The sequence below is a fragment of the Garra rufa genome, chromosome 14 (genome assembly GCF_049309525.1).
Source record: "Garra rufa chromosome 14, GarRuf1.0, whole genome shotgun sequence".
NCBI lineage: Eukaryota > Metazoa > Chordata > Actinopteri > Cypriniformes > Cyprinidae > Garra > Garra rufa.
Window position 1 is genome coordinate 24,482,381 of NC_133374.1, and position 15,972 is coordinate 24,498,352.

The window sequence follows — 15,972 nt, forward strand, 5'->3', positions numbered from 1 at the left end:
ATTCATTCAAAAGTTTGAGGTTTGTAAGAATACTTTAATGTTTTAAAAGTCTTGTGCTTACCAAGGTTGGATTTATTTGATCTAAATTACAGTAATATTGTGAAATTTTATTATTTCATTACTCTAGTCTTCACTGTCACATAATCCTTCAGAAATCATTCTAATATGCTGATTTGATGCTTAAGAAACATATATTTTTTAACATTAAAAATATAGTTTTTGTCACATTTGATTAATTTAAATACTTGCTGAAGTAATAATTTCTTTCAGAAAAAAAAGACTGATCTCAGACTTTTGAAGGCCCTTTGAAATCTGTTTTATTTTTTCTTAAATTCCGTTTTAATTTTTTCCAACTTGAGTTTGTTTTGTCAGTTTTAGGCCCAATCCCAATTCTATTTTCTACCCCTTCGCCTACCCCTCGCCCCTTCCCCTTGTCCCTTGAAACAAAGTGTAAAGGGGAAGGGCTAAAATATTTCCCCTAAGAAATGGGACACCACTACAACACTGTGATACGTCATCATAGGTTGTCGCTAGTTCCTAATGTTACGTCAGAGGACATGCGCAGATGTTTATCACTCATTCCAAGATGTCAAAATGTTGTCATGTTTCAAAAAGTACAAATGTACGGTGTACGCACCGTTCATTCACATGTGGCCGTAAGCAAAACAAACAACGCATTATCACATGCGCGGCAAATTGCTGATCAGTGTAGTGGTGCCTGGAGAAGTCTATATGCTTCATTTGTGAATTTCGTTTTCAACTTTCTATTTGAACGCGTTCGTTTTCTGGATCCTTGGACTAAAATGTTTACAGGGGTTCACTTGTTTAAGAAATTTCTGATCGTAAAAATCAGCTTCTTTTCATTTGTAAGGTATCGTTTTTATTATTATATACTGATTTAAATTACTGGTGCGGGAGACGTATCGGGCGCAGGTGCATTAGGCGCAATCATCAAATACATTTCAAAGCAAGCCGGCTCCACGGTCCTGACTGCATCATCACTGCCTTTATTGGGTGTTTTTAGCGAATATTTACATTTATTCACATGACTGGATGTGGTGGACTGCCATGATTTTGGCGAATGCAGGACACTACTGAATAATGCGCATCAGAGGGGATTTAAAAAGTGGAAGTGTGTATACACAGTATACCTGCGTACACCCTCCACTACACCACCGTTGCAAATTGCCGTGCCACTGGTCTTTCATGTTTCTAACATGCAGTCAAGTGTATATGACTTTTTTTGCAAACGTTTATTTACAAAACAACACCATAAACACAAACACAAGATTGAAGGTAATATACATATAATGAAACATTGTCATCAAAATCCTTATTAAAGGCAAAAATTACTTAATATTTACGAGTCTGCTTGCTCGAGTGAGCAGCCATGTTGGAAATTTCTCTTAGCCCTTCGTTTGAAGTGAGGTCCTGAAAAATCTTCGTTTGGAGGGCTATCTGGCCCTTCCCCTTACCCCTACCCCTCCAACCAAAAGAGAAATGAGACACCCCTACCCCTTCACGTGAACGCGCCAAACGGAGGGGTAGGGCTAAGTGTAGGGGTAAGGGGTAGAATTGGGATTGAGCCTTAATGTTTCTAGACTCTATTTTAATGGTTAAATTAAACATATTAATCAAAAAGCATGCCTAATTAATTTAAATCATGAAACTTACACAATTTAACAGCAATTTATTAAAAGTTGAACAAAAATTAGAATTTTAAGGCCCTATGAAATCTTTTTTTTTTTTTAAATTCTGTTTTATTTTTCATTTTGATAATCAAATACTTGTCTAATTAATTGATTTTATAAAAAGATATTTATTTTTATTTATTTATTTATTTAGAAATACTGTGTTGTTTATTTACATTTCTGGTAAATATTTTTTTCTGGTAAACATTGTATAAAAATAATTTAATAATAATTGTATTATTATTAAAATAATTTTAGTCACTACATTAAGTAAAATATTCGTTACAATTTCTTCAAGTTTTATTTTAACGGGTTGCTGTGAAAAGCTTTAAGATTCTGTTTGTATTTGATATGATGATAGTTTTTCTCAAATGTTCACAAAGTGACTCTCAGAGCAGTTCTAGAGACCTATTTTTAATTTATTAATCCAAAATTTGGCAATTTCTGTGACAGTAAATTCCATTTTAATGATTGCATTCTGCAGTTTTTAGCATTGTAGAAATCATAGGGCCCTACATATATGAAAGTAGGCCTATCAAAGGCAATGTGTTAACACATGTGATTACTGAAATACTAAAAAAGGAAAAATATTGAATGCTCTTTTTTAAGACTTTGTGTGATGCAATTTTAATAATTGTCACAGGTCAACAACTGAAATATAAACTATTAGTGAAAACCGGCATACAAACATTATGACAAATAAATATTTTAATCATTTGACAGCAACTAATCATAATATATATTATTTTCTAAAACATTCTGAAGCGTTCCACGATAAAAGTTTGTCAGAAATCACGCATTTCATTCCAGTTTTCACCTCAGTCTACCTAAAGCTATAAGTGAATGATTGTGTTTCCTTTTCCACTATAGATCAGTACAATCCCTTTATTGATTCAAGTTCATCTGTATCAACCAATTACAAACGCACTGTGCGGATAGAGCACTTAATCTCAGGTACCATGATGCAAACCATCCCACCTATGTTTCCCCTCTGTCTGGAAACATAGGAGCACTGAAGCAGTGTACAGGGACTAACCTGTGATGATCCCTGCTGGATGCTGTTTGCCTTCTGCACATGGCTGTCTTAATATTGCTTTAAAATACGCTCTTTACTAATCCACTCTGAATCTCAAATGTCTTTATGTCTGTAACGCTTGCCGTGTTGTTTCTCCTTCTCCCCGCCTGCCTGTCAGACTCGTTCGGTCAACCGTCTATGGTCCAGCATCTCCCAAACCCCTCTCCCTTCCAGTCTGAGCCCTCCACTGTAGCAGGCCTATTCAGAGGTAGGGAGCCTGTGGCTGGAGGTTGCCTTGTGTCCCCCTTTGTGATATATGTTTTGCTTTGTCTCTAATGCTGTGTGATGATGCTGTGTTAACATGATTAACAGCAATCAAAACTAGGGATGTAACGATATTATCAGTATCGCGGTCTTGATGTTATCATGGTCACATGACGATATGAAACTATAGTTCTTCTAGGCAAAAACAGTGTTGTTTTCGTCAACGATGGCGATGACAAAATCATTTCGTTGACGCCACTTTTTTTCATGACGATAATGAGACGATGACGAGATAAAAATGGCTCGTTGATGACTAAAACATGACGAGACGTGTGTGAGTTTTCGTTGACGAGACGAGAATAGACAAAAATGTTAGTGGGTGGTCCGTCAGACGTTTAAAATGCATGACATTTCTGCTTATTGTGCATGCCAATTAAAACCGAAAAAGTATCTGCCACTATGGCAAGTCGTTTTAGCATTGAATACTCTTTGCCATACTAGTATGGCAAGCCGTTTTAGTATTCTATCCTTGTTTGGTTACGCTCAACACGTCACATTGTTGTCACTTAGACAGACGATTAACCATGATGGCGGCAGTTTGCACACAGGGTGGTCGCAAACGTTGAGAGGACCTATGGGTGTATTTCAAATATATGTCTTTTATGTCTAAAACCATTACTTCATTATTGTAATTATTGGTGAAAATAGTCGATCCGGAAGCTCACATTGTGTTGAACTATAGATCTGCTATTTTCACAACTTATAAGTGACACTACCAAACAGCAAAATACTTACTGACCTACATTAATTTGTTAAAAGACTTTTTCCCCTTTTTTTTGACTAAAACTAGACTAAAACCTTTTTGACTTTTCGTCGACTAAAATTGGACTAAAACTATCACATTTAGAAGTGACTAAAATTTGACTAAAACTAATAAGCATTTTAGTCCAAGAGACTAAGACTAAGACTAAATCTAAGATGGTTGTCAAAAACAACACTGGGCAAAAAGTGTTTTTTAAATATATTTAAACTTCTTTTTCTTCTAACATAAAAGGTCTTTGAAGTTGTTTTTTGGGCTATTATGCTTTGGCACAGTATCTGTCAAATGAAGTAAAACCCAAAGCACAATATGCTTAATCCCTTCATCAAGTCAGTTTTTGCTGAGCATTTCAAAGCAAAGCGTGCACTTCTTTCAGGCGATCAGCTTGTGATCCGGTGTTTTTTGTGCCTCAGAACGGCTCAGTTCACAGTGAATGAAATTAACTTGTTTATTGCATGTGCTATGAGTTTAGCACCAGTTTGAGAATGCAACAGCAGCAAATTATGCTTTATTTTACAGCATTTCACAAGAATTGTAGTAAGACGTGTTTTTGTAAGTCTGTTTAATATTTTCACTGAAGCTGGAATTTTCCGTCATAATAAAAGCTCTATTGTCGTTTCCGTCAAAATAAAAGCTTTTATCACTATCATCAAGTTTTTATTAGTTAAGAACATGGGTTGGACTTTTGGTTTTGAACTCTCACAGTGCATTAGATGTCCAAAATTTTAATTTTTCCAATTCTTAATTTGTCTTTTTTTATTTTAAATCTTGCAAAAAATATCATATCGTGGACTTCATATTTCAGTATTATCGTATCATGAGATTTTGATATCGTTACATCCCTAATCAAAACAAGATTCTTAAAGGGATAGTTTCTCCCAAAAATACAATTCTGTCATCATTTACTTAACCTTATTATGTTTTTATTTTGCTTTTTGAAGACTGACAGCCTGAATACTCATTCATTTTCTTTATATTCCTTAAAAATTATATGAGGCTGAGTTATTCATCTTTGGTGAACTATCCCTTTAACATGGTTCGTGTGAATGTGTAGTGGTTCTTGCAGTTTTTCAGGATGTCTTGTGCATGACTGTAGTTTACCCTCTACTAACTTTGACGTGTGACCATGGACACTAGTCCACTTATTGGCAGCGCTTGAACTTAGTATTTTTGATACTGGGCATTTTTAAGTTGTGTATACTTCAGACGGTCTCATAGTCTATATTGTGGCTGTTGTTAAAATGTTTAAATGGCTTTTTGTACCTTTTGAAGGATACGGAGCTCCACAAATCCCTCCTCCACAGAGCTCAGGGGAGCTGCGTGTTGACTTTGAGTCTGTTTTCGGTACTAAAGCTGCCTCGTCCAATAGCCTGGATACAGATGGTAAGACATTTTAGTCAAAATCAAATGAAAACTTGAAAGTAGATCAACATGTAATACGTTTGTAAACTGACAGCATTAAGTGATTTTATAACTTGACTTTGATGTCTTTTATGTTTCTTATTTGCTTTATTATGTCTGTGAAATCCACTCTGAATTACCATTGTGTATCAAATATGCTATATAAATGCACTCACCTGTCTAATATGTAAATATCACAGCAGGGATTTTGAAACCCACTGTGGCGGGTTCAAATCAGTCCTCCAGTCAGCTTCCGGAAAAACTGGTGTCAGACGATCTGGATTCTTCCTTGGCCAACCTTGTTGGAAGTAAGTATCAATTATTCAGAAGTTGATGTTAAACGTGATACTAAAATAAAGATATTATACATTGTTAGGGGCCAGAATGTAGGTAGATGCAACAAAAAATGCAAGTGTAATGGTCAATGATGTCTATCTAGTGCATGTTTACATAGAGAAACAATGGAAAAGCCGCATGTTCTCTGTGAACAGCCCCTAATTTGAACCTGATTATATGATGAAAACGTACCTGTAGGATCTTTTTCGCAAGACGCGAAATACATACTGCTGTACGTTTCGTGACATATTCGATGTGAAATGTCCACTGAGTGGCGCTAAAAGAGTGTTCGTTTTTTTCCCCGGAACAGATGAAAGTACATATGGTATGTTTTATGTGACATTGGTTTTATATGTGTCAACTTTAAATGTCCCTTGAGTGGCGCTATAAGTCTGCACTACACGTAAACCTACCCGATAGTATGAACAAAAGCAAATGTGACGTAAAAACAAACGCAAGCATGCCGTTTTAGCTTGTTTTTTGATCTCTCATCTTTCAGCTTTTTCATTGTGAGTCCTGTTTTTGACTGGATTTGTACCCAAGGATTCCGCATCCTAAGTCCAATTCCATGCCGGCTGAGCTACCGAGCAAGCTTGTTACTTTTGGAAAGCAAAACATATGGAGTTGTAATCATTACTGTGTACGAAAACGATTACAAGTGCTTGCTGTTTTACCGCCTCTAGTGTTCATTTCTGTTGGAAACTGCAGTGATATGTACTTATTAGTACGTATTTCACGTCTTGTGATGAAGTTCCTACAGGTACCTTTTTTATCATGAGATAACTGTGTTAAATGTACCTCTTATAAAATATGTATTTTCTCACTAACAGATCTGGGTATTGGAAACGGTACCACTAAAAAGTAAGAATGTTTTCCTTTATGATGCTCAGTATATCCTTGATGCTCAGTATGTAAATGTTTCTTATTCTGTTTTGGTTTTAATATTTGTCAACTGTTTTCAGCGATATCCACTGGAACCAACCAGGAGAGAAAAAATTAACTGGTGGAATGAACTGGCAACCCAAAACTGCTCCATCTACTACATGGAACCCTGTCTCTATGGTAGAGCTGTACTTTATATTGATAAAATTGCTTTGTTCCAAAACCTAGCAGCAACCTTCTAGGGAAGCATCCTTACTTCTTAAAGGAATAGTTTACCCAAAAATTAAAATTTGTCATTAATTACTCACACTCATGTTGTTTCAAACCCGTAAGACACTGGTCGGCAATTGGCGGCCCGCGGGCCACATGTGGCCCGCAAGCAAAAATATCTGGCCCGTGAGATTGTTTGAACTATAGAGCAGCTGTCCCCAACCACGGGCCGCGGGACATTCCTAACCGGCCGTAGCTTACAACATGAGTTTTAAAAAAATGCATGCAAACTAAATAAACTCAATTTAATTCGCAATAATGTCGTTTTAATGTCGTTTTAAAAACGTTTTTACATGACACAGGCATATATGCAGTTGTTTGATTGCACGCATGTTTGCATTTTGCAAGGTCTTTTTCCTTACGTCTGTCTGTCCCGTCTTTATGCTTTGCATATTGGCTTCAGCGCTGCTCAGCCTCAGCTCAGCTCACTTCACTTGATCAGTTCTTGGCGAACTGTAGTGTCACACGAAGCTAGCTAAACTGCTAGAATGAGCAACAAAAAGCAAACATCTTTAGAGAATTTCTTTGGAAGGGGTAGAGCTGAATAAAGACCCACTGACGATGGTAGTGAGCCAGATACCTCAAAGAAAAAGAAGGGGCCATTCAATCGGAAATATGACGAGTCATATTTAAAATATGGGTTTGCAAAGACCGGTGACTCGCATGCACCAAGTCCTTTGTGTGGTATGCAGGGATGTACTGGCCATCGGGAGTACCGGGACATTCCCGTTGGGCCGGTGGAGTTATGGGCCGTTCGCCGAAGCGAGAGAGACGGCGCTATTTTAAATTACAGCGCATTCGAAACTGCAAAAAGCAAACGACCTAAAAGTATATTTTTTATTAAGTGCCATTTTGCGGGCTCGTGAATTATCTCATGACTAAGTGTAGACGCCATGTAAATCCAAGATTCATTGTGTAGTTTAGAGAGCTTTATTAATTATAACAGAACTTTGTGAGATCTCTAAGATTAGTGACGCTTTTAGTGATAATAAGGGGAGCATGCTTGCACTTTCCAGGCTATAATCCATTCAGAATTTGTATGAAACTTTTGTTTTTCGGACACATGAATGCTGCTATGTTTTGGGAATGACATCTACATATTTATGCTGGGTTCATTATAGAAATAGCAGTGAAGCAATGGATGGGACAAAAATGTATTTTTCTATTTTTCTTCTCCCAAAACAACTTACCGTTTCAGCTATTAAAATAGTTCAGGTTTGTATTTAATGGCAAACTGATTATATTTAGTTTAGTTTTTTTTATTTAGTAATTATACTGTTGGAGCATATTTTGTTCGTTGAATATAAGTTTTTTTTTTTTTTTTTTTTTTTTACGAACAGCGCCCAGCGGAAGACTGATCGTCTGTTTGATCAGTTTGCCTTCTCAAATCATCTCGACTTGCCTAAAATAAAATCTATAGATATAAAACAGTTCAAGTATAAAACAATGTTAGTTTAAACGTTAAATATCAGGCGCATGGTTTTTGTAAGCCGCTTTGCTGGACATGAGGCGACAGCGCAATCACTTGCAGTTTTTAAAGTTATCCGTCATTTTTGCTCACAAAGGTAAGAGTAATACATCAAAAAAGCGTTACAGCGTTTTTATGAAATACAGAAAACAAAAATGATGCGCTTTCTTCCGTCTCGTTCTTGAACAGGAGCGCTTAACAAAAATAAAGAGAAATTCATGCCTCACAGACATGATAAATATGTCTATAGAAAGCTTTAAATTATTACTTAACGAAATAAAACAAATCGAAAACAAAAACTCTTTCATTATGCAATCCATAAAGATTAATTTCTCTTTAAAGGCGCGTCCAAAAAGAGATCTTTGCGACACTGACTCAGAATACAGTTTATTAATAAATAATTCAAACATGTCCTAACTCTTTCCCCCAGACACATTCATTGTTATTTATTTTTGCGAGTGTTTTGTGGCAAGTTTCAGCCTATTGTGTGCGCTTGAACGCGGATTTCTGAAAAAAAAAGGGAATCAAACCGGTCCACGGTACATAAAAGGTTGGTCAGTCCGATTTTTAATAAAGTATCATTTATTTTTCTTTTCGTCATCTATCTCAATATGCAAAAACGGAGAAAAAAAAGCGGAGAGCTTCTGGTGCTGAAATTCCAAAACACAAGTTGTCACTCAAACAACGGACATAGGCGTCATATTATTGTGAAAATTAAAACACTTCTTTCAAACAGGCCAGACATCGAACATTTGTGAAAATTAAAACACTTCTTTCAAACAGGCCAGACATCAAACATATCGGCATAACAGAAATGTGAGTAGCACGAGTGCGTGTTATTAAGGCCTTTATATGACTGTGATGGCACAACAAATATGAACCAATAATAATGCATTGCACTGTCGGAAGCAAATCGGAGCAAATCAGAGCAAATAGTCTGAATCCACTCGACCATGGGCTGCCGGGCTCGGCCCCTGAAACGACAGAGCAGACGTAACCTCAGATGGGCGCGGCCATGTTTGTTCGCGCTGCAGTTCAGAGAGTCCTGTCAGCCGGATTTAAAGCACGTAAATTCATCCGTTTCTCCCGAAATACATGAAAGTAAGTGGCTGGTAAACTGGAAGAGGAATAGAGTGAACCTTTTAGTTACTTAGACTATGTGTATGTGATATGAATACAACACATCTGCAAATTATATTTGAATACATTGCTGTTTGCTGCTTCCATATACATATGTGTATTTTACAAACTCCTGATGTCTCGTTTTACTAGTACTTATGTGCATTTAAATGTCTGAAACCTAAAATAAGCGTTATTTGGTTAAAAACACTGCAGTTGTGATTATATGAGAAGCGCAGAGCTCGTCCGTCCCTGGCTCAGCGCTAGCCAGCGCGCCAAAGCGCAGTTTGAATTTGTCAGTTGCGTGACGTCACCGAACGTTCTAAATCCCATATGTGGGACCGTACTCCCAGGGGCACAAAAATTAGAATCCCATGTGGGACCGTACCGCTCAGAGGGTTAACAAACATGCAGATAATTAATAGCGCGTACAATGCCCAGTCAGCAAATTTAACCTACTACATCATTCAGCTTGAATGTCTCAGTACGTCTGTCATTTCACGAGCGCCTACCATTTTCATCCTCCCCTATTAGTTCAATAAATTAGCTATTGTTTTGGTTGTGGCCCGCCATGTAATGGCTTGGAAAAAATCTGGCCCGAGGCCAAACATAATTGCCGACCCCTGCCGTAAGACCTTTGTTCATCTTTTGAACACAAATTAATATATTTTTGATAAAATCTGAGAGCTTTCTGACCCTGCATAGACAGCAATGCAACTGTTCAAGGCCCAGAAAGGTTGTAAGAACATTGTTAAAATAGTTCATGTGACATCAGCGATTCAATCCTAATTTTATGAAGCTACAAGAATACTTTTTGTGTGCAAAGAAAACAAAAATAATGACTTTACTCAATTTCCTCTCTTCCGTGTCAGTCTTCCACACACGTTCAGAAAAGTACGTCTTTCAGAGTATTGGAAAGAAATGTTTAAATCATAACTGACATTTTTCTTGCTTTGCCCACCATTTATTAACTGAACTCACTGAAGTGCATTCTGGGATTTGGCTAAAATAAGGTGTCTTAAGGTTTTGGAACCGAGCAAATATAATGAAAGCAATGTTCCCATTAGTCTTTCTTTTTTTTTTTACAGCCACCATCTATCATGGCTTTCCCTGCTACAACACCTACAGGAATGATGGGATATGGCATGGTTAGTACTTCCATAAAACGGCCTTATTTAGAGATACTATTATAGTATATATATATATTTTTTTACAGTTTTGAATTTGTTTTTGTTTTGTTTTGTTTTTGTTTAATTAGTTACAGTATTAGTAATTTTTTTGTGTTGCGTTTGTCTTTTTTACAGTTTTTTTTTAAATTGTTGCTTTGACAGCTAGCTGAAATAAAATGTTAACGTTTTTTCTGTTTTCAATTTTACTTCAGCCGATGTTTATTTTTTATGGGTTTGGTTTAATTTAACAGTAATAATTCTGCTGTGAAACCACCTGCTAAAATTGACCCTTCGCAAATAGCTTGATTGACAGGCAATCTGTCCAATCATAATGCAGAATCTGCCATTTTTTCTGTCAAACAAATCAGACAGGAGAGTAGATTAACTTCAGTGGACTTAAACTTGACAATTGACAAAATGGATATCAGAGCGTATTTTATTTCAACTGCGGAAAGTATATCTCATTTCAAGTTTAAGTCCACCAAAGTTAATCTACTCTCCTGTCTGGTTTGTTTGTCGAACATAATGGCGGAATTAGCGTTACGATTGGTCAGATTGCCTGTAAATAAAGCTGTTTGCGAAGGGTCAATTGGGGTTGCTGAAACTGTAAGCTGAATGATTCCTCATGGTTGTGATTTTTGTAGCCTCCACAGTTGCCCTCTATGACCATGATGACCCAGCCCACAATGATGTACACACAGCCAGTTATGAGGCCATCCAATCCATTCGGATCAGTGTCCAGCGCACAGGTATAGTCCTTACAGTGTCTCTAACCCTTCATGTACGTTATGTTGTTCTTGTGATGAATGTAGCTTTCTATTAACACTCTTCATAATCATGGCCCATTGTGTTTTGATGGGCCATGAAGACAGAGAACTCCCTCCCAAACTGCAGATCATTCCTCTCCTCCTCCACATGTGCTTCTCCCTGTCACTCCAAGCTCTTTCCTTTCTCTCTCTCTGTGTTGTTCTCTCTGCATTAGCCCTCCGCTGCCTCTAGCCCTTCCAGTCAGAGTCCTCTCAGAGCCCCAGGACAAGACCCCTTTGCACAGCTCTCTCTCAAGGATTTCTTGTAGAGCTTCGTCTTTTGTCTAGGTACCGCATGTTGTTTGTGCTGATGGTCTTGCATGCACTCATGTTCAGTTTCATCTCGTGCCTTTTCCTAGATGTAGACTGTACAAGTAAATTGTATGTATTGTAGCAGTCAAGACTTGGTGTCTTTAGTTGGTTAGAGAAAACAATTTAAATGCCAAATAAATAAATAAATATATATATGAGCATTATCACACAGGTAGACGTGAGATATGGCTATGTATTGTCACAGCTGTGAATTATAGGTAATCAAAGCGTGCCAATATATAGCCATATCTCATGTCTACTTGTGTGATATTGCGTTTATACAACAGTTCGATTGCACAAGTGTGTAAATACATAAGAAACAACAACGGACGGAGTGTGTCTAAAAACCCTCTTTTGTGCAGAACTACTTTCTTCCGCCACAGATTCAAATCTGAGTTTGACTGTTTAACAGCTAAAGGCCAAGCCTCCATTAGAACTTTAGAACACTTTAAAATTAGTAACGAAGGAATGTTGAGTTGTTTCTTTAAAAGCTTTATTAAAAAGCTTATTGTATTACTGTATTAAAAGCTCACTATATTATGTGCAGCATTCATTCTTCAGCTCAATCTCATTTTCACAATAAAAGATTAGTTTGAATATCCACTGAGGATTTATCGTAGCGTTAATATTCTTTCATCTGTTAAGAGTGATTTCTGTTGCGTCAAGCTGTTGTTGAAAGTAAAAATAACTGTAAATGTTTATAACAGCGTTTATTTTTCAATATAAAAGTCTTTACTGCTGACTCTTGTCTCTTGTCGCCATATAATGGTGGAACTAAAATATTATTAAATACTACTATTATTTATATAAAATATTATTTATTGAATAATATTATTTAATAAACAACAACAGCCATCATAAAAGTTGCTAGGCAATTCAGTCAAAAGTACAAAGGCAGCGCTCTAAAAAAACAGCACTGAATTTACATAAACATGATGAGATTTTGCCAAAACTATTTGCTCTGGAACAAATAATAGATTAATGAGACCAAAGACTGCACGTTAGATTTACCCAAAATTAATTATATCTCATGTTTAACCACTATGAGACATCAGAGCCGGTGTCAAATGAACGCTGAACGCTGAATGAGCGCTGAACGGCCGCTGACACCCTGGAGCTCACAACCTCAAATAGACGTTATCTTTATTAACAAACCGCATATTTAAAATCTAAATAAGTACATTCTCACCCAAAAAAAACTTTAAAACAACATTCCATGACACAAAAACAGTATTATTTATAAAAATATAGTGGATTTGGCATCCGCCATGACACTCGCTGGGAGAAATACAGAAAGCAGTGTGATACAAACAGTGAAACGGTTGGATTTACTGTATCACTAGAATATCGCACTGCTCTCAGCCAATAAGATTTGAAGACCAGAAAGAACTGTTATAGAGTTTGAATGTTTTTAAAATGTTAATTATTTTTTATTTTTTAGTTATTTTATTCTTTTTCAAACACTTAACTTTCTAAAAAATATATTTTAAACACTTCATGATACTATTAATTAAATTAATAATAATAATAACAGCTGTGGGAGAAATTAGAGTTCTCCTTTAAAACTATGATATTCAGGCCTGATTATACAGTCAAACCAAAATGTATTCAGACACCTTCTGCATTTCTAACATTATCACCATTTATTAAATGGTAATAAAATATGACAAGAACTCAGTTAAATTGTGTCAGATCCAATTCATCTTGATAATGTCAGATAACTTTGATAGAAAGGTATGTAATGGATTACAATCAACCAAAATTATTTAGACAACTGTTAGTATGACAATATTTACACAATTATCAATACTTTGTTGACAATTAATGAGCAATGCTTAATTTTCTTCAGCCTGTGGCGTAAAAACGTCGCATTAGCAATTAAAGAAAAAACATTTTTGGTCCCAAATTTGTATACATTTTACTGGTAGTCCACTGTATGACGAATTTGTGGGTATAATATGTCCCAATTTACTTTGTTTTGCTATATTGACTTAAATAAGTGAACTATAGTGTCTTGCACCCACTAGTAAAAAAATTCTCAAAAATTATACTTGGTGTCTGAATAATTTTGGTTTGACTGTATATTTAATAAAGTTATGGAGATTTTTATATATATATATATATATATATATATATATATATATATAAACATTTAATTCTTTCTTCAGTAATTGATTTAATTATGTGTAATATAACAATAACAATAAATAACTGAATTCACCTTTAAAATTGATATTTATTTAGGTCTGAATATGTAGTCTTGCAGATTTCTATACAGAGTTTTTTCTTCTAGTTGTTCTTGGATATTTCAAGATATTTCATCACTTTTTCATTTTCTGTGAGTGCAGTCTGTATAAAATGATTTTTAAAATACTTCTCCAGTAACCACAAACTGGAAAAGTCATGAAGTAGAAACTGCAACCTCTGTAACACCACTAAAACATCTTTCCTTTTCGGTTGACATCAAACCCTCTTATTTTTCAACCCCTTTCCTCCAACCCATCACACAGAGACTATTCACAATCCAATCAGTTCCAAGTCCCGGTCTACACCGGTTTCATTCACGTGTCACGTTATGGACAAGATGCAAAGAAGTGTCTTGTAGACTTAACACTTTTGTTTAAAGCATCTTTAAATGTTTCTTTTTCCAGATGCAGTTTATGTAACACAAAATGAAGTTGCTCCCTGATGTCAAACCATTAAGCTCTGTCCTCTGTGCCGGGATGCTCTTCAGAGGACCAATCCCACGACATACTCGACGTCAAAGATGTAAACCAAGTGTGTTGAAAGACTGGGAGCATACTGCAATCATTTCGTAATTTGTTTAAGATGTCAAGTGATGCTGCTGTTCAACCCATAAAGGGATTCCTCATACATTTTATAATCTGTTAAGGTAGGTAAGGGCATTGAGAGACTTGGATATTTGTGTTCTGAGAAGCTATAGTTTGATTTTCCTGCTAGTTTTTTTTTGTTTTGTTGTTGTTTCCCTTCGACTGGGAGCAGAGGTCTTGTGGCAAACGTCGACCTAAATCGGAGTATAACTCAGCATCTGATATAGTACGTGTTCTGAAATAGTAACAGTAACTTTGTTTTACATTTTCTCTTTTAGTTTCGACTTTAATTGTATTCACCGGTAGACCTTTCTTGCGTGTCGTTTGTATTTATTTATGATGCCTAAAAAATAAAACGGGAGAGTTTACGAAGTACATCGGGGGAAAAATATAAATAATAATTCAACATTATTCATGGGTGTTGGATTGTATAATGAAGGTTTAGACTTTTAAAATAGATATTATGTGAAAAATACACCTGTAAGCTAAATGATAGAGCACTAACTATTCTCTAAGTTTTATGTCTAGAACAACTTCCCGTAGATGAAATGTTTGCAGCCCAAGGCTATTGGGAGGGTAATCATTAGTGAATGGTTTGTTATACTGTTTAGTCGATACTGTGCTTAGGGGTTTTGCAATGAGATATTTGTTGGAGTAGAAAAGCACTTCCTCCGTGACTGTGAAGTGTTGCACTTGGGAAGGGAGGTGTTCTGCATTATGCATGGCATGCCATCATTTTCACACGGACCGTTAGATATGGCTGCCCCTGAACTGAATGTTAAGAGTTGCCCTCATGTTTCAGACTTCTCGTCAAGTTAAGCGCCCTGCTCTCTAAAAGTCCAGGAGTGCTGAACGGGAGCTGGACGCTCCTCTAGCTATTGGTCACGGACAGGGTTATCGATATCGCTGTAAATTTGTAGTGTAAAATATGAGAAACGCTGACTGGGAGACGGTTCGAGCACTGTTGATCGGTGCTTTTATGTATATATACATATAATCATGTAGGCAGTTTGTCCAGGGGTTGGCTAAGGATGGTTTGAAATATGAAAGCAATTCAATCAAATCCGAATTGACCTACGTTTTACCGAATAATTTCTGTGTTGTCCTCACGGATCATTTTTTTGTTTATGTATTTAAAAGATGTAAGAACAATTAGTGAACTCTTTCTTTTTCAAATAAAGTGCAGCTTCCACAAATCTTGTGTATGTTTGTTTGACGGTCATGCATTCGGTTTTTCAGCTCGACATGGTGGTTAATCATGTACTAGTCTTTATGACTTACAGTTGAAGTCAAAAGTTTACATACACTTTGCAGAACCTGCAAAATGTTAATAATTTGACCAAAATAAGAGGGATCATACAAAATGCATGTTATTTTTTGATGTAGTACTGACCTGAAATAGATATTTCACATGAAATACGTTTACATATAGTCCACAAGAGAAAATAATAGTTGAATTTATAAAAATGACCCCGTTCAAAAGTTTACATACACTTGATTCTTAATACTGTGTTGTTTCCTGAATGATCCACAGCTGCGTTTTTTTGTTTAGTGATAGTCCTTTGTTTGTCCTGAACAGTTAAACTGC

At 36.2% G+C, this 15,972-nt stretch overlaps 1 protein-coding gene across 1 annotated transcript in view; it reads left to right on the forward strand.

Annotated features, from left to right (window-relative positions):
• Positions 1-15,580, forward strand: part of picalmb (phosphatidylinositol binding clathrin assembly protein b) — an 18,711-nt gene extending 3,131 nt beyond the window's left edge. The window contains exons 2-11 of the mRNA XM_073817343.1: positions 2,562-2,645; positions 2,885-2,974; positions 5,063-5,173; positions 5,392-5,499; positions 6,358-6,388; positions 6,490-6,589; positions 10,355-10,414; positions 11,080-11,184; positions 11,418-11,529; positions 14,205-15,580. Coding sequence (XP_073673444.1) covers positions 2,562-2,645; positions 2,885-2,974; positions 5,063-5,173; positions 5,392-5,499; positions 6,358-6,388; positions 6,490-6,589; positions 10,355-10,414; positions 11,080-11,184; positions 11,418-11,510 — 782 coding nt within the window. The 3' untranslated portion in view covers positions 11,511-11,529; positions 14,205-15,580. The remainder of the gene's footprint in view (positions 1-2,561; positions 2,646-2,884; positions 2,975-5,062; positions 5,174-5,391; positions 5,500-6,357; positions 6,389-6,489; positions 6,590-10,354; positions 10,415-11,079; positions 11,185-11,417; positions 11,530-14,204) is intronic.
• Positions 15,581-15,972: the final 392 nt, after the last annotated feature.